The sequence below is a fragment of the Rhipicephalus microplus genome, chromosome 3 (genome assembly GCF_043290135.1).
Source record: "Rhipicephalus microplus isolate Deutch F79 chromosome 3, USDA_Rmic, whole genome shotgun sequence".
Taxonomy (NCBI): Eukaryota; Metazoa; Arthropoda; class Arachnida; order Ixodida; family Ixodidae; genus Rhipicephalus; species Rhipicephalus microplus.
The window spans coordinates 50040002-50065235 of record NC_134702.1 but is presented as its reverse complement, the minus strand read 5'-3'; the positions used below and the strand labels follow the sequence as shown (position 1 = coordinate 50065235).

Below are 25234 nucleotides of genomic sequence, written 5' to 3'. Positions count from 1 at the left end.
CGATGGACACAAACAGAACCACCACCACAGTGAAAATGTTCACCACGTAGTCGGGAATGATTGGCGGTGGACGTTTGTCTTGGACAGTCACCACGTCAGGTATGCTGTCGACCATGGACGCTTCTTCTATGTCCAAACTTTGCATGACGGCGCTGTTACCTGTACCCCGGCCTTGAAATGAAGGTGCAGCTCTTGGTTGTTGTTGTTGTTGTTGTTCTCCTATTGTTAGTGGCGCATACCCACCGTGGGGGATTGGCCAAGAATCGAGTGGCTTTAAAATTTACTGTTCAGATTTAGAATAATGGAGGCATAACAGAAAGATTACCGATAGCCTATAGGCAAGTGTGGTGCTTAATGTAATGCATACAAATATTTACATAAACAAATTTATTCTTAGAATAGACCAATAATCTGATTTTATACGTATGTAATTATGTGGACATGTTAAGATAATGAAACTGGTTAATTAGTCAACCTATTAGTTTCATCAATATAGTCCCGGACGGCCGCGCATACTGTGCCATTAGAGAAACCAGAAATGGAAGCTCCAAAAGACAAAATGAAAGGCAGAGATAAGTCCATACCAATGCCACGCAAAGGTATTTCTAATAGAGTTTTTCGTAATGTGTTAAACCACCTGCAGGTCAAAAAGAAATGGTCTATTGTTTCCAGTTCATCACAGAATGCGCACAGTGGCGAAGGTGCCTGAGCAGACCCGTGTTTATAGAAATTTAGATTTGGTACCCGGCAACGCAGCCTTGTGATAGCTACTTCTTGTTTTCGAGTGCGGCAAAAGTCTCTTCGCCAGGGATATAATAAATGGCGATATTCTGTAGAGTTTGTTAGTGCTGAACCTTTAAAGACTTGCATAAGCGTACGTCTGCGGAATCGAGCAGCAGTCACATAAGCGGATGATGGACAGAGCGGTAGAATTGGTTCGCTGATTGACGACTTAGCTAAGGAATCGGCTATTTCATTCAGAAACAAACCTTTATGTTCAGGCACCCAAACTAATCGCACTTTTCTCAAATGCACAGGTACTAGTGTACGGAACGCCCTTGTTACGTGATTATCAGCACCAACAGAAAGTGCTGCACAGAGAGATAGGGAATCTGTTATTATGACAGCTGATGTAATTGCTGTATCTAACTTGCGTAAGGCGAGCACTACTGCCAGAAACTCAGCCACAAAAACGGGTATGAAATCGGGTAGTCGAAGGGAATAAATCCAATTTAAAATCGGGCTGAAAATACCAACCCCTGACTTTTCGTCGTATTACGATGCGTCTGTAGCAATAATAACGTTCGTTGTAATACGGCGCAGGTGATCTTTAAGGCAGTACAAGCGAGCTTAGGCGCTGCAGCGGATCACGTGGCTAAGCCACGTGCACGGCGTCCATTCTGACAAATATTCACCGATGACAGATTTTGCGCTGCTGAGTGTTCGCTAGCTGAATTTTGCGTGGCACGACCACGGCAGCATGGAAGTAGGGAGGTTAATTCCGGCAGCATTTGTACTAGTTCTCCTCACTTATTTTCCAAATAGAGAAATGTATCATGTACGCATAAAAGACGAAGATCAGCCGCCATCACGCGCAATGTTTTCGCGTGTGCGCGTTGGATGCCGCGGAACCGGATGGGCGCAAAATGATCTCGCTACGAAGCACTTCAGTACCGGCCGTCTGAACTGCAGGTAATCTTCTCATCAGCACGTGCTTTTCCTAATAACGCATTGATGTACGTTTGCGTCGTTGCGTTTATTCGACGATGCATTGTATATTCGCATCAGAGGCAAATGCTGAAGGAAGACCCCCTCCCCGGCACACAGCTCACTTTTTCAAGCACTGTCAAACAGCACTAAATTTCGGCACTCCAGTCCTCTACATTTTTATGTTTTCTGTGAAGGTAGGATCATACTTTTTTGTGTGTGTAAGAATGTGCGATAACCTTTCATTAACATTTAAACTTGGAAATGTCTGGCTCCGGCTGCTCTGCTTGTTGCCCAAATTTTTTCCCTCTATAGCAAAACTTCGTGGATGATGGATACAATATAGAGGCTTTGGAAGTGGTCAAGCTTGAAAGGAGGTGGTGGGCGGTTACATCAGCATATTATTCCTCTAAATTTTTCTAAGTTAGCATTGGTCTGACTGATTCTATTCTCCAAGAGCATAAGTAACATGTATTTAACAGTGGTTGAACTTGTAGTGGTAAAACTTACGTGACAGGAAATTCATGTTGTTTTCCATCTTCCAGCACGTCAATACATATGGGTATTAAATGTCCAGCAAATCACCTAGCCCTGTGCGGGCCTCACTATTGTACTTTCAGGAGAGTCAGTTGAATCCTGTACAAATTGCAAGCAGCCCCACATATTTCTCAATAAATGGAGACTATGTGGTGAAGGCTAAAGTTTGGTGTGTCAACATTTTACCCCTCCACCCACTTTCAAAATGACCAGTTGTGTACAGTGGTATCCTTCACAGCCTAGCTTTACTTTCTAAAATTACATTAAACCTTCAAGCAAACATTGTACTCCGACTTCAATGTTTCCCCATTTACAGTGGTAGTCATTTACACAAGTATTTTCGCCACTAATGCATTCCCAATTACGTCACTGTGAGCTGCTTAGTATATTCCTCTTCAATGCTATTGTTCTAATGATACATTTTTATTCTTCAATGCTATTGTTCTAAATAATACATTTCTCACTCCATTTTCCACGTGAAAAATTCATAGCTTGACCAAGGCAACATCGTGCCAAAAGATGCATTGCCTCGCAAGGCAGCGGTCGTGGCACTTCCTGCAGTGCACATAATTTTAAAAACAGAAATGAAGGGAAAGTAATGAAAGGAAGCTATCACTTGGCATTGTCAAAAAGGAGAGATTCTACAATGCTTATCCTTCCACGTTTTACACTACACAGTTTTATCCAAATAACACCATCAAGACACTATGAGGCTCCTGCGCTGAAATGCACTAGCTATCCCTCTCATCATTTATATATAAGGCATCCCTACCGACTACGGCATTAGGTGATGGCACAAGCTCGGCGGCTGCCGCAGAAAGGAGAAAGATGAAGCAAACAGCAATGTCTCCGTTTAAGCTGCGATAGTTATTATGCACGATGTATAAATCATGTCGCACTGTTAGCCCAAATACCACCATTTTTCTGCAATAGCAGTCTATAGACACACCGTTGAATACAACGGTACTAGAACAAATCTCACGTGGTAAACACTCATTCGGGATGATGCTCTATCAAGATTGGCTTGCTTGTGCAAGATTTGGAAGGGAGGTAGTCATAACTGGTTAATTTGATCCCAATAGGAAGTGCTTTGTGACGCTCTTATTTTACCATGTCCTGAATGTTCAACGTGAGAGCACATTACCTCGGGATTGCTGAAGTCTTTGCAGCAAGTGTTTAAATTCTCTAATTTTCTGTGATTCTTTTTTTGTTGTAAGACCTACCTTAAAAGATGGCTTGATGGGAATCAGTCTGCTACTATTGACATTCTGAGCAGCATAATTTAAGCCCAACAGTGCTGATTAAATGGAGTCAAGATTTCAGACGAGCAGCTAATAAACCGGAATTTCCTTTATTAAAGCGGAAATCTCAATGTACACATCTAACAAAGTGACAGCAACTGAAGGGAACAAAAGGTATAAGAAATCAATGAACATTTGCATATATACATACAGAAGCACGAGAAAGAAAACTGAATACATTGTTATTGTTATCACTAATTATCCTAATTGCAGGCATATTTGCTTGAGCATGCATTTCTATAACAGTAAAACTGCACATTAAAAGGAAAGGCTGGCATACGTAAGCAAATAGCTGTTTTTGACGTAATTTTGTTTCTTTTTCAGTACTTACTATAAACTTCGAGTAGGACACACATACGGGTCTGCCAGCTCTTTAATTTTGGTTGCAGCAGTGGCGCAATCAAACCGGCAAAAAGCTAAGACTCTTCGAGCACTATCGAAAAACGTGACGGCAGCCGCACGCGCGTCCAAACACACACACACACTGACTGCCTTTTTCTTCCCGTCTTGCCTTTCGGTACGGTGGCGTCATCAGGGAACGAGTTGGTTCCAGAAGAGAAGTCCGTAGGAATGTCGAACGTAACGGCGCAACGCTCAATCGTGCGACGAAAAGACTTAGGACTTCTTATACTCGATCCGTTCCACTTTGACCTCATCCCCTATCAGCTGGTAGACGTAGGTAACCACAGTGGTCGACTGGATGTCCATGAGCACGAAGGATGGGATGACGTTGCTCTCGAGCGCGTTGTAGGCACCCGTTGCCGATCCCGGGTTGATGTAGAACTTGTTCTCGTGCTCGTACGCTTCGAATCGGTGCGTGTGGCCCGATATGAGCACGTCAACGTCCAGTTGTCTCTGAAGCAAGGCCAGGCTGTCCGGATTGCCCCACGGCACGACCTGGTGGCCGTGGCAGAGACCGATGCGAAACTGGCCCACGGTGACCACCTTCTGCTCGGGGTAGTTGAGGTTCTCGTCGAAGTCGCCTCGCACGACGTGAACGTCGCTCGCCAGGGTCTTTAGGTAGTCGTACGACTCCTTGGTGCACAGGTTTCCCGTGCACAGGATGTGCTGGATGCGGCCGGGCACCAGCAACTTCTTGAACTTAGCTGGCAGGCTGTGGCAGCGATGGGGGACGTGCAAATCGCCCAGTACGAGGACCAGCATGATCCGTTTTTCGAAGCCGGCTGCTGGCACTGTGGAAGAACGGTTGCGAGGAATGCGCCTGGATTATCGTTACCCTGCGGCTGGTTAATTTATCCCCACCCGGTGGTCAGCGAACGGCCGAACACCAAACACCGCCTCCCTTTTGGATACCACACGCTTACGATGAGATGACGGCGAGAGAGACGGGTGCACTCGGCGTTTCCAACGTATCTGCTAGTGTAACAACGATCTTGCAAACGTAAACATAAAATTGAGTGCACGACGTTTAGGCCGTCAGGGGTGCTTGAGTCGCTACCAACTCTACAAGTAAGATGTTTTAGTATTAAAAGGCGCAACTAACGCTTGCAGCGTCGCTGTGTGGCGGTAGTTTTAGCGAATGCATTTTTTGAAGCATAGACAGACGCTACTAAGTTTAGTCATCTGTTAGCGCACACGATAACGCATAGCTTGCGCACTAACCCAACTATTGCAAATAAAAAAGGTTGCTTGAATTATTGCGAGTAAAATCTAGGTCACTTTAAGCATCAAACTACAATTGTTTTTCAAGGCACCAAATAGTTAGACCATATGTTGTATAGGTGTTTTGTGGTTAGACGCCGCACGGGCCACAAACATTTCGATTCAAGCAATGTGGCGACAATAATTTCTCTATCAAACTGTCATGTGACGCAGAAGTGACGTCGTATTTACTGCGTTTTTGTTTTAGTTTCGTTCTCGGCCGGGGTACTCGGCTAGGAAAAGTCGGAACGATCGTGTTGCGCCTGGCGCGATGGGCTCCCGTTTCTTATGCAGCTGCTGCTGACTTGGTGCGCGTATGTGTCATGCTGGACGAGATTCGTCGCACGCATTCGCAGCGTTCAACCGCTGTGCAGCCGCACAACACGTTCCTTGTTGCTTATATAGCAGGCATTCAAACGACAATCCGGAGAACATGAGAAACTTTCCCGGAGGTGACGGAGCTGGGACCGCTCTCTGACCGTCGTCTTGAAGCCCGCACCAATCGAAATCGCATAATCTTCACTCACTAATCTATGCTATTTGCTGGACGGCGATTGCGAAATTCGGTGAGCAAGTGTTCTTGTTGCTTTGGTGTGGTCTTCGAGAACGGATCCTGTATGCGGCTTCTTTTTAACAAACGAAAAGGGACAAGGAAAAGAAAAGCTATCGGACGTGGTGCCTCAAGTTTCTGTCGGGTTTTCGGGCGCTGCATCGCAACTGATAATTTGCAGATAATACGATGGCCTTGAGGAAAAAAAGAAGAGAAAGATATAGTAACTAACGAGATTACAAGCTCGACCAACAGGGTGCCGTGGAAAGGTGGTGTGATAATATAACAAATCCTCCGGCTCCACACACGCGAATATGTAAACTGGATCTGTGAAGCTGGATGTGCGCCAAACCTGTTGAATACTGCAGCATTTTCCGCATATGTGGTGCCGCGCGCACTAGACCGCGAAAGATGCGCGCTGTGTGATTTCGGCTGTCTGAACATATGGCAAGCGGAGGTGCTTCGTGTTTTTCACATAACCTGAAAGACAATTTTGGGCACACAGCACGGGAAAGAGGAAGCTAGCGCGCACCGCGTTAATGTGACCTTTTAAATAGTACAATAATTGTACACAGTGTTTTTCTCTTTTTATTTTCCAGTTTTCTTCGCCTCTGCATATCAAGCGTGATCAGAACAGCGTCTACTATGCCTCCAGAAAGCGCTCCAGCCAACAAAATGCTCCGAGACTTCCAGTGAGTGACCTTGCATGCACATATTCGTTGCACATTTATTTTATGTGTGAAGCACTTCAGGGACCATCAATTTCATGTGGCATGGTCACGCTCACTATAGAGCACTTGGTACAGACCATTCCAGGGCCAGCAATGCTTTACGAATGGGAACCGCTGGGCGCCCATGGGACACGCTTCCTCATGTAGTGGAGCTGCCGTATGTTTTTTTTTTTGTTAAGCTATTCATCGTGCAAGGGTAAAAAATCAGCCTACAATAAACACTCGTAAAGCCTTTTTTGTTACAAACTTCTAAACACTGCCTACGCACAAATGAATTATGGTATACCCTCGGCAAAGTTTTCTTGAACATTATATGCGTTTCTTTCCTTGCAATCTGACATTCTACCCGCAAAACCCAAGCATTTCATTCGTCTAACCCCCAATTATGTACAGGCTGTTTCATACTTCAAGAAAAACCTTGAGCACATTGCAACGTATTCAGAGATTTCCCTAAAGTGTGAAACAGCCTGTACATACAACTTATATGCCACAGCAAAGAAATGAACTGTAGCACTGTATGATGTCACCATGTTTTTAACTCATCCTAGAACTCAACATAGTGTTTTGACAAAATGAATGAGACGAGTGTACTAAATAATGTAATAGAATAAAAAAGCTAATTAAATGTTATGTAATACAGCTGTCCTTTTTATTTTGTCCAATATCTTTTTTCTATATACTTTGATTCCTGATTGGGACACGTGGTTCGCCATTGACCGTTTAAAATCAAGCATTCGTGGTAAAGGACAGCGATTGTGACGCAGCATGCCTCCCTGTTTTTTTGTTTGTTTCAGGATTAATATTTGATAAGCTATTCTTTTTTAAAATTCTAACTAGAAATGTTAGCTTGGAAACAACATCGAAAAAAGAACGAGGACACAGAAACGGAGTTCACATTCGAATGCTGACCTTACAACTGACATCTGTATTGCACAGACCACTCTTCTTACGGCGCACCAAAGGTGCACACCATTCCTATCAAGCCGCCAAACAAAAGCATCAGGTAGGCAAACTATGTGGTCACTGGAGGCCATTACGTGTACACGAAATTTACCTACCTGATGCTTCTGTTTGGCTGCTTGATAGAAATGGTGTGCACGGTTTGTAGCGCTGTAAAAAGAGTGGTCGGTGCAATAACGATGTCAGTTGCAAGTTCAGCGCCCATATGTATACTGTGCTTCTGTGTCTTCGTCCTTTTTGTGTTGTTGTTTACCTGCTAACAATGTACCAACTCGCCCAAATCAAAGTTTAACTAAAAATCCTTTGTTTTTTCCACCTTGTATGAGAAATTCTGCAAAAACACCTTTGTGGCTTTAGCTTGCGCATCTATGTCCACAGGGTGTACATCCTGACATGGAACGTAGTCTGTCGAGCACCGATTGCAGACCTTCGCAGTGCCTTGGGCCTAGAGCCTCCCATAATTCCAGAGGCGCTGCCAGACATGTACGCCATTGGGTGAGTTTTCACACAGGTGAAGCATGCTACGCTGTCCACCAACCTCATAGTGACATGTACTGGCATTTATGGATAATCTGAACAATTATTCAATGTTTCTGAATCTTGAGAGGAATGTGACATTTCTTTCATTTAGACCATTGAGATTTCTTTATGTTCACCCGGCTCTAAGGACTCAATCTGTGATGCAACTGTATCTGATGGTGCACAACGGCATGCAACCAATGCAAATTATGATTTAAACACCTTAAAGATAAGTTTTTGTGAGGCCAGTAAAAAATGATGCTGCATTGTGCCCATGGATTGAAAGACAAGCACATAAGTGTATCAAAGAATATAGAGTACTCTGTCAGGTGTGAAACAGTGTACATAAGTGTATCAAAATATATAGAGTACTCTGTCAGGTGTGAAACAGTGTAGGTCAGAGTGTGTGATAAAAAAAAGAAACTGATGCAGTCAACTTTTTTTCATTTTAAAGCATTAAAAAAAGTTTGAAATTTGATTATTTCCGCACAGCTGGGTAATAAGTCTGCAGAAGCAGAAAGAAATGCTACTGGAATGTGGGACAGCATTCTGCACACATGTGCTTGTGTTCATCCACGTAGGACTGAATGTTACACGAATTCGAACAAAGCTGCAAAAAAGAGAACAGCTTGGGCAAACATGACCATTAGCTTACTATTCGCAGTTGACTGAGCTATCCCCATTCTTTTTTTTTAAGTTTGATTAGTTAGCTAATCAGCAAATATTAAGTGTGAAATATTTAAAATATTCACTTCAGAAAATTCAGTTGGGTTGAAAAATAATTGAGTATGCTCAAAACACACAGGGATGTTTCTGCAATGTGTTTTTTTAGGGCTACTATGGAAACCTACGAAACATGAAAAGAAAAAAAGAGTAATATGTGCCACTGATGTATGTCTGTATTACAGCACTATCAATTGCATTTCCAAAAAATAAGTGCCGTGTATGCAACGTAAAGTGAACAGTGGTGCTAAAGTGCACTACTGTTCGATATTGTCATCGATAAGGTGGCGCTGAAAACAGATTTAGGCGCACTCGTCTAGTTCTTTTACAATGCTCATGCATGCATTGTCTGGAAACATGGCTGCAAGCACTGCAAATCATATGTGCGAGCGTACACGTAATACCTTTTCCCCATTATTTCATGAGCTTTCTTCAGAGCCCTAGCAAAAAAAATGTCCCAGGAATATTGTCACGTAGCCATAAATTGTATAGGGTTCGTTTAGCAAAGTTTATCGGGGTGAACTTGTGCTCTGCAAAAGACTCAAGGTAAAATGCAAGCGATGAAGTAACAGCTAACCAAGCATGCACAGGTGAGCGTCGGTGGAGAAAAAAAGTCGCCCGTACGCTTCTACGAGCATTTTTACATCCACGTCAGTCCTAGGGGAACCACTGGGTGGACAAAACAGTCTCCTTGTGATGAGAGACACCTCATGAGGGCAGTCACCGGGTAAACATAACATTAATCCCGTGACGTGACAACAGGGCCTATCTGATCTCTGTCCCTATCAGATCAGATATCCTGTGCCACATGCGAGAGAGAAAGAGGGAAGGTCGGGCTTAGCTTTGAAAATTAAGACAACCTGGCTTGGCCAGATGTTGGAAGCTAAACACATAAGGAAAGGCACGGCTCGTGGCAATATCAAAGGATGTTTCCAGGCTCAACAACTTTTCCTGCCAAGCTATCATGGTGTACAAAGTACTCTAGGTGGTCCAAAATGATTGTGAACACCTAATCGGCCAATATAGTCTCAATTGCCCAAAATGTGCAACTTGCTGTTTTATTATATTTTTAACTTGCTTCAAGATGCACCAGAAGAGGGCGGTCGATGATGATGCCAACACGAGGCAGATAACAATCGGCATTCATACAGTGTAAAAACTTATATGGGAAAAAAAAACAATGCACAGGTTCCAGGAAGTGAGTGCGAGACCTCAGCACCTCCTGTCCCAAGCCTTTTTTGAAGAGCCCTGGATTCAAGCCATCAGGAATGCCCTGCACAAGTACAGTTATGTCAAGGCAAGTCTGCGTGTTAGATGTCCCAAATTCTAGCTCCTCCGAGCAAAACCGGCACCAGTCGCATCGATCCTGCACTACCACAGTTTAAACACGTGCACATATTTCACCTAAGGTTCCCCAAATAAATGCTCAACAGGGACAGTGAAAGAACCAAAAACTGATCCGCAGAAATCTTCTCATAATTTTATTCTTCGAAAACAGCTAGACTGAAATTGTAACATCCTCCAGACTTTACGTGGCCACTGTGCCATAAAAGAACTATTGCAATGTCGCAAATGTGGTGTTAAATGTGTTTCATCTATATTTTATTAAAAAAAGCTATGCAAAACTTGACAGGCTGACCTTTTGTAAATAAAATGGCTTGAGGCTGTAGAGCAGTTTTTCTTCACGTACAGACTGGCATACAGAACTGCTGTCAAGCAAGTCTTGTGTACAGCCTGTGACCTGTAGGACACCAGTTGTCAGCATGCTCTCAAAAATGGCGGTCAATTTCTGTTTGCACTCTTGATTATAGTCAGTAGGCAAGTAACCATGACAGCAGCCTTTGCACACTTTAATAACAAATGGTAGGTGTTTGATGCTGTTAATAGTAAAATAACGCAACAGGATGATGAAGGTGAATGTCACCCCTCAATGTGAAATGTGAATCAAATAGCCCTAATGAACATTCACTCTTACGTTTGCACAGTTTTTCTGGTAACAAGGGAAAACTAAGCTGTAATTGCATTATAAGTATTTTAGAGCTAGTTCAAGAATTGCTTCTAATACTGCTACATCACTCTCCAACTGCGTAGGTTACAGTGGATAACTGTAGCACAGCTCTCAAAATTCTGGTAACAATGTCCGTTTCAGTGGCGTGAGCGTAGATATTGTTTCTTTTTTGCAACAACTAATACACTGCTGTCCCACGAGGCCATGCTGTCTTCTGAATACATGTTAAATATGAAAGATTAGCCATATACCTCTGACATTTGTTCGAAACTAAGAGCATTTTAAAAATACTTGCACTCGCATGAATGCAAGGCATGGGATGATCAAGAACAGGGTTCTTCTCTGATTGCCAGGTAAAGCATGTGCGTCTACAGGGCCTCATCTTGACCATCTTTACCAAGCGCGAGCACCTGATACAGCTGCGGGGCATTCAGTCTACGTACACCCGGACAGGTCTCGGGGGTGTCTGGGTGAGGCTGGCTGCTGTTTTGCTTTATTTTGTTGTGCAATACCTTTAATCGTAGCATTAGTGTCGAATCATTACTGTCAAACCGCCTCAAAAGTGCGTGGCATGAGTTTGTGCGTTTTCTGTTAGTGTATAACACTGAGAGCACGAGTGGCCGGTTTTCTCCCTGTGAAGCAAAACCTTGAAGCAGTATCCGGTTCTGATTTGGTCAACATAATAACTGGGCCGCTCATGCTCTATGCTCCTGATACACCTCTTCAGAGCCCACAGCTGCCGCAGGGTTTCACCCTGCAGAGTGAAAACCAGGTAACCACGAGCTCTACAAGACGCGGCTGCGGATGTACATGTCAATGCTTTGAATTTGTTCCAAGTTGATGTACCGTGCAAAGTCATTTGGTGAAATTTGCAAGTTGCGATGTGCACCATTAAGTAATCACTACAAACTTAGTCTAATTTCAGTTCTACGCGTGTACAGCAGAATCACTGCAAACAGAAATTGCTTGAACGAAAGTGTTGCCTAGCAGAACTGACTTTAATTAGTACTTTTTATTCGAATACTGCATCCCTATGCAACATTCTCAGCGAAAGAAGCTCTTGCTAAGGGGAACATAATTTTCTTTTGCCTTTAGGTTCCCTTTAATAAAATTCTGCCATAATGTGCACCTGTTTAGGGATCACAAATGTGCTGTTTACCATTCAAGTGTTATGTTAGATTAATGAACTTTTCAGCAAGCCAAATGGATAGCTGAAACTAATTGATGAATTCCTTGCTGTAATTTTGTACTGGAATGTGCATTTTTGCTGTTATGTGGTCACCATCGGCACCCACAAAAATGATAAATGGAGGGCAGTCGAAGTTTTGACAACAGGACTTTTATGACTAATATTGGGCTCATCTTTATTAGCACTGATTGTTAATACCCAATCTGATGGTGTGGTAGTTGTTCTGAAGTGAAGCAACTAAATATTGCCTTCTTTTTCTCTGTCTTGAAGGGCAACAAAGGTGGAGTGACCATACGGCTTTGCGTGTACGGTTGCTCCATTTGTTTTGTCAACAGCCATTTGGCTGCTCACGAGAGTGAAACATTCCAACGGATAAATGTGAGTATTGCAGTGGTCACCAGTTACGTTAAACTATGAATAGTGCCATAACTAGTGAATATTGCTGTAATCTTTTGAACACAAACATGACTGTAATATTCAACTATACATTTGGACAAATGAGGACCCTTATTATATTGAACATGCGCGAACGTACTCAAATAGTTGTAATTTTTGCATCCAAGGGAACGGTCATAAAACAACCAAATGAAGCACTTTTGTCTGCGCGAAGTGACTACCTCCTCTGTACTTGCAGGAGTATAACACAATAATTGAGAAGCAAAGGTTTTTTGACACCCAGGCAACAAACATTTTGACGCACGAGTAAGTGAACTTTCATTGTTTCATGTTGTCTAGATGGCAGTTGTTTTTGCTCTTATGCTTACCCTTTGCCTGTGCTCTTTGCAAACAGTTACACGTTTTGGTTCGGGGACCTGAATTTCCGTGTGGATGACTGCACATTGGAGGAAATGAGGGCTGCTATTGAGAACAACACCTATAGCCAGATGCTGTCGAAAGATCAGGTAAGAAAACCGATGTAACACATCTGCGGAATTTTACTGAATTATACATTACTGCCAGATAAGCATGGTCATGTAGTAGTGTAAATCCATGTTTAACCAATACCTTGAGTTTCTGCCTGTCTGCAGTTTAAGTCACTTGGACTGGTGAAAAGCATTGTTTCATCACTGTTGCCACAGATAGGTTTTTCCGATCCCCTGTGCGCTACCATATATAGCACACCCAGTGGACAGAAATCTGCTTAAAGGAGCAGTAACACCTAACTTCAAACTCGAGATGTAGTGTTCATTCCATTACTTAGTATGCACTAGTTTTTTTAGCAAAGTATGAATAGTGTCTGTTGCGTAGAAGTTACTCCATTTCGAGCGCAAAGAGCGTCTAAAGGCTCAACGGCACATTCCTGGCCATAAGACATCGACAGTATTTTGGCGCAATCGGCAAGTTCCTAGTCCACGCCTCAAGTGCTGCGTAACGATGAGCAAGCCGTAACGATGTCGACAATTTTAATGTCATCGCGGTGTCTCCATGTGGTACCGTCTGGCAGCGACGCCTGGCTGTTTAGAAACAGCTTCACTTGCTTTGTTTTGCTTAGTTTGTGTGAATACTGTGTTTTCGTTCTAACGATCATGTTTCGTATCCTTAATAATGAATTATACATTTCTAGTTTCTCGGGAGTTACTCTTGTAAATACTAACAACACGAGGTTTTCAGCTAACCGTAATCTACTTCTACCTGAAGTACGCACCAACTATGGTCAAATGACGGCAAGATTTTCATGCATAACACTGTGGAAGATGCTGCCTGTTGATCTCAAATCATGCTTAATGTACTCCTTCAGTAAGCGCTTGAAGGTATTATTGTTAAATGACGTATGACTTTAATGTTTTCCTTTGGGTTTCTTTGTTTCAAGCAAATTGTCACTATTGCTAATACGGCCCTACGTTTTTTGCACCATTTTCTTTAAATATTGCTGTGATTTCGTCGCTGTTTGCTGACTAAAAAGCTAATCCTCTTTTTACTTTCTGTTAGGACGTCCCCCTGAAAGTTTTTACTTTGGGGCCTCCGATTGTTCATTCGCCATGCAAAAAATGTATTCATAAAAATCTATCTATTCTTGAATAAAAGAAAAAAAGAAAAGAGTCTCCTGTTGCAAATGTCTTTCACATCAATCAAGTGTGAATATAAGTAACATTCAAAGTGAGAACAACACCCTATGAGTGGCCACAGTACCTACAAGAGTCTGCACATGGGCCCTAAAATTATTCACTTGAGCAATGTTCATGAATTCAGTTGGTACGTGTTATACCGGCTTGCTCCCGTCTGCTGCGTAGTTCAGCATTGTGGAAAAGCGAGCAAGCAAAATTTGGCTGTTTAACGACAAAACTGTAAATGCACGAAGTGGTGTAGTAAGTAGACTTTCAGTAAAACAACTGGCCCAGGTGTGATTCATTTGATATTTGTTTTCTGCACCCGTTCATTTCTCAACAAACTGATATCCCCTTAAATGAAACGTACTCGTACAGGTTATCAGTCGGTCAAAAGGGTATGGTTATCCGTAATTGTGGTCCATGAGTATAAATAGTTCAACTTATCTATGTGCTATCAGTTAAATATTTAGCTGCTGCTCACTTGATAAGTGTTTCGAGCCATTGGCTGACCTACATGTCTTGCTGCATTCTTAATTTTTTAGTTGAACCGCGTGCGCAGCAAAGGTGAAGCCTTCCACGAGTTCTGCGAAAATGACATTACCTTCGCACCAACCTACAAGTTCCAGATTGACCACGTCGGCTACAACTACAGGTAAACCAGTACTCCAAAAACTGAACACATGTAATGATCAGTGTAGAGAAAAAGATGGATAAGATAGTAGTAGTATAAGATGCAAAGAAAATGACGTGGGTTAGACCATTAGAGTGTCAATGTGAGCTGCCGTGTGCATTTTGGTCTTTAGGGCTGGTGACCTGTGGCATCAACTAATAACGGGAAATAATGCCACACAATGTTGGAGGCCACAAAGCCTTAAAAAAAGCTAAACAATTACCGTATATACTTGCATAATGATCGCACGTTTTTTTTTTTTTTTTTTCAGAAAATTGACTCCAACTTCGGGATGCGATCATTACGCGGGGTAAATTTTCCGTGAAAATATACTCTGAGCACTGGAAACGCAAAAAAGTCGCTAATCAGAATTCTTACGATAGCTATCATGAAAGTAACCAAAAATAAAAATAAATAATGCTTACGTTGGTAATAAAATGCATGCATTATGCAGGAGCTACGTGCATGGCACACTGCCCTTTTATTTTTTACCTCTCTTACCCCCAATGTTCATTCAGACTCCGAAGCATCACTGGCGTCAGTGTTGTTGCCGCACGATTCCCTGTCGGAACCGGCAGTGTCTTTACTGTCCCACAAAGGGTCATCTTCCGTTTCGTCAAGCGCATTGAAAATGCCAGCGACAATTCATTCCGCCGCATGAAGCGTGTCGTCCAGCCGGAACTGGCGCGGAAGTCCTTTGTGGCTATTCCCAGCCTCCGAGAAAGAGCACGCCTGCGTCCGTATGATGTCTAATGACACTGAATAACCGTCCTTGCGCATGTCCTTCACGTATTCGAGGACTGCCTTTTCAATGTCGGGGAACTTGCCAGATTTGGGTCCACGGAAAGCCCATCGCGTGCTGTTAGTAGCCATGAGCATGTCGCACTGTTTTTTCCAATATCGGATCCGGATTTTGTCGACGCCGAAATGTCTGCCGGCAGCGCGGTTGTCCTGCTTTAGCGCGTAGTCAAGCGCCTTCTGCTTTAATGCGGCAGTAAAGCTCGCATACCGCCCCATGGTGAAACGGCGCTTCAACCGACGATCACAAAGCACACCAAAAAAAAAAAGAAGTGGTCTCAGGAAAAAAAAAAAAAAACATTTCTGCGGGATGAACACAGGTCGACCAACAGGCGGCCGCCGCTGTAACAGTGCGGGATGTCAAAACAAACATGGCGGCTGACGGAGCGAAGCACTCCGTGGAGCGAAGCCACCGCATTCTTTTTCTTCTTTGCGTCAGTTATGGAGGTTGTGAGTACGTCACACGCGTGAAAACAGTTTCTTCCATCTAAATAAGGAATGCTTTCATTTAAATCAGTAAATTTATGGCATTAGCATAGTGATGCCCGCTTCCAGATCACAGAAACAATGATAGGCGTGTTCAGCTAGACTCGGTACATGACATGTTGATGCGGCAAGTTCAGGGTGCGATCATTACGCAGGTGGAAAAAAAAGTCGAATTTAAACAACAAAATTTAGGGGTGCGAACGTTACGCGAGTAAATACATTACTAGAGATATGGTACGTTCATGTGAAGACTTGTGAACAAACTATTCTTTGGCTTGTGTAGCCAGCGCAAGCCAGCCTGGACTGACAGGATCCTCTACCGCTTCACCAAGAATGCTTACGACAATGTGACCCTTGATCTAAAACAGCACCAGTACGTCAGCCACGACCTGTACATCCAGAGTGACCACAAGCCCGTGTCTGCTTTCTTCACTCTGAAGGTACTGCTACGTGACCAACATAAAATTGTCGATTTATTGCTGCTTTGCATAGACGAACTCGAAGAAGCTTTTCAGTTTTCAGTGAATATTGTTAGTAGAAGCAGTGCAGCAGTTACTAAACAATTCTTATATCCTACAGAACCTGTAAACGAGGAATTTTTTGTAAGGTCGTGGTGGCAAAATGTTTGTTTTTCTGGGTACAGCTTCTCCTCAGTGTGGTGGTTCCTTATTCCAAGGCTTTCTCAGCATTAATTCTTTACCTTTGAAAAGACTACTGAAAAGATATTGCAAATTACCATTTTTTGGAAGCAATCTACATTATGAGAAATTGCACTAAAAGCAATATATTTTAATTGGAGAACAAAGAAATGTTTTCAACATTGAAAGTTACCCTAACCCTGTAATTGTGGGTGAATCGGGCATTTTTATTATGACGACCTCAGCTAGTGGCATGCACAATGTGCACACACGCTGGGTTTATCTGAAGGGAGGTAAAGGAAGTGAAGCACCATCCGTGTGTGAAAAAACGAAACGGAAGTGCATGAATTTGCTAAGAGAGCCTCTGAGTATGTAAATTGGGACATTTCATTACGACATCCTCAGCTAATGGCACGCAAAATGTGCAGGCGCACTGGGTTTATCTGAGGAGAGGTAAAAGGATTGAAGCCCTTGCGAGGGTAAAAGCCTCCTAGATGATTCCCATGACGCCTGGAATGGCAGTCCCCATTAGAAGTGCTCAGCAAACTGCATCTGCAATATATCGCTTACTTAATAGTTTCTTCATTATAGGCGGACTAAGTGAGAACAAACACACTGTGCAGAGCTATCATATGTTTAATCATGAAATTGCTGCTGAGAGCAAGTATGGGGATTCATTATGTAGCAATGTGCACCAGCACTAATTGCTGCGTTCAATTTCCATCCAGGTGTTTGCCAAGCCTGAGCAGCCAGTCATCTACTTTCTTCCTGTGGGTACGTGGATCATCAATCAGGACAGCTTTGCCTGGTACTACGCAAGTGCAGACACCGAACTCAAGTCCTGGGATTGGATAGGTCTCTACAGGGCAAGTAGTACATCAGTACACTCACATAAAGAAAGTTTGCGCCCCCTGGGGACGTACCTTGTGCCCAAACAATCGGTCGCCTGTCTTGCTGGCGTTTACGTTCCTGAAAGCTAAATGCATGTGTGACTCATATCTCCAAAGCTATGTCGTGTATTCTGCGCACCATGTAAGAGGTTGTTCTTTTCGTACTGCCTTTGCTTGAGCAATGTAATGTTTCTGTGGATACACCACTCATCTGTCGCCTAGTGACCACCAAACAAGGCTTTATATTACCCAGTTTATTAAAGGCAAGTGGCAGTTTCATTAAACTACATTTACCTGCTTCAAGTGAAAGCTCATGAATGTTCTTTAAGCTTCACTAGATTCCACTCTAGATGTTTGGTCTGAAGCGATCGAAGATATCTTAAGGCTGTTTCGAGATAGAAGCAGCAATTGTTTATAGTTTAACATAATATGGGCATACCGTTTTCAAAACAAATTGTTCTGCAAGTACCCACAACGCTTCAGAGTTGAAGCCATCTCAACATTTTTGGTCTGGCTTATTAGGAGTAATATCATTATGCACTACAATGAGCCAACAGTGGAGCCATGTGCGCAGAGCAAGGATTCTGATTTAAGAAACTTTTTTTTTTTCACGGTAACAAGTCTTTGGGTTTACGTGTTGGCTTTATGGTAACCATTTTACTTGGGCATCTGCATTGTTATCACTTGAAATCTGTGCCACGTTCTGGGTCAGTAAGGGCGTCGGTGGTTTCACTGCTTCCTGCTGCTTTGTGCATTGCAGTGGTCTTTCACAATAACTCCTTTGTTTTCATGAAATTACTAGCTGCATGGAATACTGTTTTTTCTTTAGAACTAGTGTTCGTTTGAATAATTTATCTGATAATATTGCAACACTATGCTCATTTTCTTTGTTTAAGAAATGCTTGTAGTACTTTAATAGACCTGATTACATTTATGCTTTTATTTGTTCCCCTTTTGCAGTTCGATCTCGTAAATTTTGCGTTATCGATATGACAAAATCTGTTCTCTGAAAAGCAAGTTTTTTTTTTTTTCAGGGCTCATTTCAGTATTTTGCATTTTAAGTCTACTATTTGGTGTTGTTTTTTAATTTTCTTTGCATTTATTATTCCTATACTTACATCTATCATATTTCACTTCACATACTCATTGTGCACACTTTATAGTGTCACTTTATCAAACCAAGTTCTTTTGTTTACACCTAGTATAATCTTTTTGAGGCTGCAGCATCCCATTTAAACCAATTCATCCATCCATCCATTCTATTCATTCATTCATTCTGTCCATCAAACAAATTAAAAAAAATCGAGCATTGGCTATAGCCTTAACTAAATAGAACCTTTTAACTTCTGCAGGAAAACTTCAGTAGCCTGGAGGACCACTTGGGCTATGTCTGGGCATCAACACGTCCCACCGATGTCTATCCCACCCACCTGCGAACACGGCGTAGCCGGTCACGCTCTTCTCGAGGCAGTCAATCGCGACCCAGCTCTGCGGCCTCTGGTGCAGCTCCCAGTGGAGCCTCCGTCACAGCTCCCAGAGGAGCCTCTGCTGTGGCCTCTGACACGGCCATCAACTCTGCTGGGGGCACCCCAAGTGTGCCCTCGCGTCGCGCCAACAGGTCCCCGGCCGAAACAGAAAATGCAGCACGGTCCCTCTCTTGGCCACGCAACTCGGCAGACGAGCCAGGTAAAATTCAGTGCACCTTTGACATTCATCTTTGTTCCTAAAAGAGTACTGACATGATTTTGAGGCACCCCAAAAGGGACATTTTTCATTTCCAAGATATGCACTATCAAAGCTTTCCAATCACCATAGCCAGATGATATAGGAATAAAATATTTTGCTTTGACTTAGATGTTAAAAATTTTTGTCACCCAGCATCTGCATGCCAGCCCCGCTGCAATAGACATTGCTGCGACAGGTTGGCCATGACAAGTCAACACAGCTCACTAGGCTTGAAAAGTCCGCATCCTGCCTGCAGTCTATATCAAAGAAACCGCTGTCGGAGTCAATAGGCAACAGCTTCACTCATCAATGTTACCATGAACCACGTGCGACTGCAGGCAAACGGCAGAGCTGGTGCTAGTATTTTGTGAGTGTCTTTCTGTGATGCAGACTTGTTTTGACACACTGTAGTCTGCCAGAACGTATAAAATATTTTCTTTGATTTTAAAGTTTTCGTTGCTGAGTATCAGCAAGCCATCCACGCCTCAATGAACATTATCATGATGAGTACACTCGGTTCCACTGGGATTGCGAACTCTGCATCCTGCATGCGACCTGAATCGCAGAAATCGCTGTCGGTGTCGCTGCGGACTGTGCACTCGTTTGCGTGTATAACAAGCAGATGGCCAGTCTGCCGCTAATACGTTGCGAATCGCTGCCTTCGGCTGACGTCACATTCACATGGCATGTCACAGAGAAGTCGCCCTTGCGATATTGAAACCGAAACTGGCTTTTTAAAGTAGTGGTATTGAAAATATGTGCAATGCAGTCTCAGGTAGCGCCGAACACTTCTTTAGGGTTCTTATTCTTTATTCTTTAGGGTTCTTACGTTCTTATTTAGAGCAACAATCCCAAAATATTTCAAATGCATAGTACCTGGAAGGAAAGTTTTCTAAGGCCAATGTTGTGAACTGGGAACACCAAAACAAAAACCGATTGCCCAAGGCGAACAAGGGTTAAAAGAAGTGACTGCAGTCACATAGAATGAAACAGTGATGCAAATGACACACAAACAAGAAAAATATGTCAGAAAGTGCTCCTTGTGCTTGTACTTTTGGTGGTGTGCATTAGTCATAGGCTGGCTAGCTTAGGAAAGTGTGTCGACTAAGAGAGATAAAGTTTTCTGTTTAAATGTCCTTGTTTGGCTGTGTGTGGCTAATCCTTAATTATTTCGTTCTGTGATTAGGGTCACATTTTATTTCAGCAAACCTTTTTGCTGTCGTCAATAGCAGATTTTTCTTGCCTTTTTGGTTTGCATTGTTATACATCTAATGCAATACCAATTTACATTCCCACATACGCCACTGTTACATCCTTTTTATCTTATTCTGTTGCGTCTATATATATATATATATATATATATATATATATATATATATATATATATATATATATATATATATATATATATATATACACATACATACATACATACACTTCTACTCCATTTTTCTGTTTTCTAATTATTGTACATGTTTTAAACACTTTATTGTATTATCCCCCTTGCACGATGCCTCCAGGGGCCTTAAGGTACCTTTAACGTGTTGTGGTCACTGAAACCTTTACCCTTCATTTCATTCCATTCCTTTATCCATTCCATTCGAAACTAATAAAATTGGAGCTCTTGTAAAAAAAAAATTACTTGCTCATTTGCAACAGTGTTCTTGATTGGGCTGGTTGATGCATAGTAGATGAAGAATATAACACCGCTCAAGATGACTGTGTCTTACTCTCGTCCCATCTAAATTGCTAGCTGTTTTATTCTTTTTACTCAATAAGAGATGGTGCATAGTGCAATGAGAGAACACATGCATGATTCAACAATGAAAGAACTTGTTGAAAAGTGCCGAAGCATGGACCACAAAGGGCTAAATGAATACATAAATAAGGCAGCTGACTCGCAAGAACACAAGAAAGTCGCAGTGCGGTGCATTGTGGATTGCAGGCGACCCCGAGCCTAACGTAGAAGGGCAGCGGCCATCGAGGTCTGCCTCTGCCGTGCCCGCTGTGACCCCGCCTGGCGACAGCACTGCCGAACAGTCGAGGCAGGGCAGCAGTGCCGCCAAGAAGCGTGGGGAGGCTACGGTCAGCTGGAGGCCTCCGACCAGCCAGCAGCCGTCCCCACCGCGCGCATCGCCCAGCGACAGCATGGTCGAGGGCACCAGCGTGCATGCCGACACACCTCCCGACACTGGCACTGCGACGCCGGTGGAAGGAAAGAGCTGCTCGGATCAGGGTGACGACGCCACCGACGATCCCAGTCGGCGTCCATCTGTGGGAGAAGCGGTGGCCCAGGCCGGTCGCACAGACAGCGGCACGGGACAAGATGGCCAGCAGCAAAAGCGGCCGCCTTCATCATCCGAGCGCGTCTTCTATAGGGTGCTCTTTGGCGACCAGACGCTGCTGGTGTCGGGCAGGTACCGGCTGGTCTACCTACGAGGCCAGTCCGACGTGCTCGGCATGAGTGAGCCTTTTAAGGTGAGCACGGGTGTAATGGAAAGCTAACTGGGTTTCTACTAGTGTGTGTCATGGCCTGATGTCCGACATCTCTAAAGAAATTTAGTGACTTAGAAAGTCTTCAGTTTTCTAATAACATAACTTTTTAATTGCGATAATTTATTTATCAGAAAAATTATATTTAGCACATTAATGTTGATTTTTATCAGTAAGGTGGATTTTAATGCATGACTGTGCGTTAATAGTAGGCATTTTAGTTTGTCAACTGAGGAGGTGTAGGTGCCGCAATGTCAATAATAATACCTAGGGCTTTATGTCCCAAAATCATGATATAATTATGAGGGATTCGGCAGGAGAGGGCTCCAGAAATTTCTACCATATGTTCTTTAATATGCGCTGATATTGCAGTGCATGTGCCTCTTCGATTTCGTCACAACAGCTTGGATATAACTATGGACTGTTGCTGCGATGCCAATTGCACACTATTACAGATTAGACAAGCTACATCTGAACAAAGAAGAGGGTCAAACAATTGCTTGTTTTGTTTGCTTCTTTTGTCAGCCTTTGTGACAATGGCAAGGTTAATACACATGTGCTATGGGCAGGCAGATCCATATTACTGTGTGCTGATTTTATGCTAAGAGCCCGGCATAGTGGTTTAGACCAGAGGCTCTCAAACTTTCTGGCCTTGCAGAACAACATCTTCCCCCCCCCCCCTCCCCTCTTGAAAAAAAAAAGGGGGGGGGGGGTGTTAGGTTATGGCGCCTTTTCTTTTTTTTTATTTCCGAATGCCATTGCTGTTTATGTAGAATTCCCAGTAATACAAAGACTTGTGATTCCTCCTAGCGCCAATCTGTGAGTCACATAAAGCGCCGGCCAACCACATGTCGCATGTGTCAGGCACCGCGCAGCGTAAGCAGTGTGTTCGCGCAAACAAAGCACGGGACGTACAGGGGCCAGTTTTATTTTTCGCAAGACAAAAATAGGAGGCATGCCACTCACACTGCGAAATGGCCATCGACTGATACACTGGCGACAGCCGGCACGAAGCAACACGTCATACACATATCGTAGTGTTCGTGCGCTTTAATTATAAAACTCACTTAGAACAGTGGCAAACCGCTATAAAAGCCATGCTACGTGATCCCCAATTTTCTATGAGACACGAATAAAGCACCAAGGTGCCCAATAGTGTTTTTTGAACGCTTTTTTTGTGCACAAGTTTCATGGTGTGCACTTGACGACGAACCTTACGTGCCGCTACAACGCATGTTTATTGCTATAACTTGCAGACACCTGATGTGCAAAATGCAATGCAAGTTTACCTGTCTAAGATGAGTAAATTAGTTGCTCATATAGGAGTAAAATGGGAGCGAGCTGCACTCGTTCAAGCCACTCGCGGATTCTCGGAACCCCTGGGTCTGAAGTAATCCAGTTTGAGAACCCTTGCTTTAGTGTTTGCAAGCACCAGCTCATCATGCTTTGAAAGCTCACTTGCAATTCATGTTTTGTGTGCACATAGTAGTGCACACACCATTTGCTCGACAGGCCGCTTCTGTTAGGATCCCTTTTTCTTCATTTTGCTCATTTCTTATCACCTAAACACAGTGAGTCGCCAACAGGGCCAGTAAGAGCAAAGGCTGATACTGGCGCTTGGTTCCTTTTGCACAAATTTCTGCGGTAGCTGTTACTGTAATGTTACTATGCTGAGCTTGACGATCCGAGTTCAGTCCGGGCTATTCCAGCCGTATATAGAGAAACATTCTTACACACAGAGTGCGTACCAGGCAGACAGCATTAACTAGAGTTCCTGTAGAACTCCAACAACCCTTTGTAATCTGACTGTGGTTTTTGCAACAAAAAACTTTAAAGTTGTTCATGCCTCTGTCACCATGAACTTTTAGAACTGTTCTCGTCATGGCAGTCCCAGTAAAATACTGAAATTTTCCTTCTTTTTAGCTTTTGCCTTCCTTTGACATTTTTCTTTTGTTCTGTTCATGCTGCACTGGCTGTACAGTTCATAAACAATGTTGACATTGACACTGTACATAAGAGTGAGTACAAATGGTTGCCTGCTTCAGCATGCCCTGCCTAACCACTGTACAAAACATCTAAGCTCCTTTGAGATGCATCACTTGGAAGTTCAGTAGGAACTTAGTGCTGTGACTGTAACGCTATTGAGCATGGATAGAATAAATGCAACTCCTATTAGTGAGAGTCTATCTTGGCACTGCAATGCCAAGAAAAGCATGCATGCTAGTAAAAGACATCATAAATTTTTTTACCTTTCGCTTGTAATTCGAGACACAGAATAAACTGAGAATGCGCTACCGATTGAAGCATGCACATCCAGATGTCATTCCTTGAACTCTGTGAGAATAGGTTGCCACGGTACCAAAAACACCGTCAGCCACGTATGCTCCCTTGCCCCCTTTCCAAAGAAAAGTGCTCAAGAAATCTGGCGGACATGGTATTGTCTTAAATTGAATGCTACTACTGGTTTTTCGGTAACAGGTATGTTGCATGAGCGAGGCCCCACACCAATGCTGTACACAAGTAGCAAGCTTTACCACTGAACATTTGCATGAATATTTTCAAGTGTCCATACCTGAACATTTTCTTGTGCTTGAGGCTTAAAGCTGTGTCTTATCCCTTGCATATCTTCTTTTTTGTATCTTCCACAGATTAAGGCAGCTGTGAGCTGAAGACCCTGCAAGGGCAGCTGCCGCTCCTGATGTAAATAGGATTAGCAATAGACTGATTGCGGTAGGATTAGTGTATGTTAATGTTCACAATTGTCAAATATAATGCGCAGAAAATGCCAACTTTTCTGGCAACGCCAAGCGGAGGACAGGTCCGCCTAAAATCTTGCATCTCGCGACAACCTGCGTTTCACGTCGGGATTCGCGTACGGTATTTTGCAACGGCTGCGCTAGCCTCCGTTGAGATCACGCGCAGATATCGGCATGCATTGGGAGGCTACATATGCATCTCGTTCAATACTCCCTACTGTAACGTGGACGTACATTATTCCACTCAACTTTTCTTTTATAAGAGCCGCTCGGACAGAAAAAGCTATATTTTCTTACACCACAGCTGTGTACTCCTCGAGCGCTGTTATATTATGCTATTATTGTCAATGTGCGGTGTTGGATCTTGAGGCCTTTTGTTAACCGTTGTTTGTAGACACCCCCATGCTAGAAATCTTAAATGCGAGCCATGTGCACAGCGTGTATGTAATATCGTTGACGTATCGAACGACCAACTTTTTCGGTTGATCATTTTGTTGTTAGTAATAGCGTCGTCACTCGGGAGTTTTTGTGATGCCAATCCCAACAGTCTTTGTGATATTTATTGAGCTCACTCTGTTGTGCCTTTGAGCACGGGTTGCAAAGCAAGCCGCAACAGTTGGGTTTTCATGGCTGAAAGTACTAAGGAAGCATAAGGCTTACCTGTAGACTGTCTGCTTAATGTATTGATACTTGATCTCTTTGAATTTATTCATTCCACGATTTAACGGAGAACGTGTATTCGATGCGGTACAAATGGTTATTTCTCTGCGCATAGCATGTGCAATATTTCTCCTTCGCAAAGTATTGTTCTTTGTTCAGAAAAATAAAACAAGCAAGCCAAAG

General features: G+C 43.2%; 2 protein-coding genes across 6 annotated transcripts; one reads left to right on the top strand and one right to left on the bottom strand.

The window, feature by feature from the left end:
• Positions 1–1440: 1440 nt before the first annotated feature.
• Positions 1441–25233, top strand: LOC119174953 (inositol polyphosphate 5-phosphatase K). 5 transcript variants are annotated; one of them, XM_075889476.1, is made up of 15 exons: positions 5408–5521; positions 5613–5773; positions 6357–6449; positions 7827–7943; positions 9879–9987; positions 11052–11168; positions 12158–12265; positions 12522–12589; positions 12678–12789; positions 14478–14587; positions 16173–16329; positions 17256–17393; positions 18770–19103; positions 21088–21620; positions 24284–25233. In XM_075889476.1, exons 3-15 carry the CDS (start codon positions 6403–6405, stop codon positions 24302–24304), a joined length of 1971 nt encoding a protein of 656 aa, XP_075745591.1. In that variant the 5' UTR covers positions 5408–5521; positions 5613–5773; positions 6357–6402; the 3' UTR covers positions 24305–25233. The 5 variants fall into 5 exon arrangements, with proteins under 5 accessions (XP_075745594.1, XP_075745590.1, XP_075745591.1 ...); XM_075889475.1 differs by lacking the exons at positions 5408–5521; positions 5613–5773 and adding an exon at positions 1446–1692; XM_075889477.1 differs by lacking the exons at positions 5408–5521; positions 5613–5773 and adding an exon at positions 5796–5882.
• Vps29 (vacuolar protein sorting 29) lies at positions 3577–4905 on the bottom strand. The gene has a single exon (XM_037426090.2). The coding sequence runs from the start codon at positions 4707–4709 to the stop codon at positions 4161–4163; it is 549 nt and encodes a 182-aa protein (XP_037281987.1). The 5' UTR covers positions 4710–4905; the 3' UTR covers positions 3577–4160.
• Position 25234: the final 1 nt, after the last annotated feature.

Coding starts and splice junctions, on each gene's coding strand:
- Vps29 (XM_037426090.2), bottom strand. CDS start 4,709: ATGCTGGTCCTCGTACTGGGCGATTTGCACGTCCCCCATCGCTGCCAC.
- LOC119174953 (XM_075889475.1), top strand. CDS start 1,481: ATGGAAGTAGGGAGGTTAATTCCGGCAGCATTTGTACTAGTTCTCCTC. Junction 11,169..12,157: donor CAGGTCTCGGGGGTGTCTGG/GTGAGGCTGGCT, acceptor TCTGTCTTGAAG/GGCAACAAAGGTGGAGTGAC. Junction 17,394..18,769: donor ATTGGATAGGTCTCTACAGG/GCAAGTAGTACA, acceptor TAACTTCTGCAG/GAAAACTTCAGTAGCCTGGA.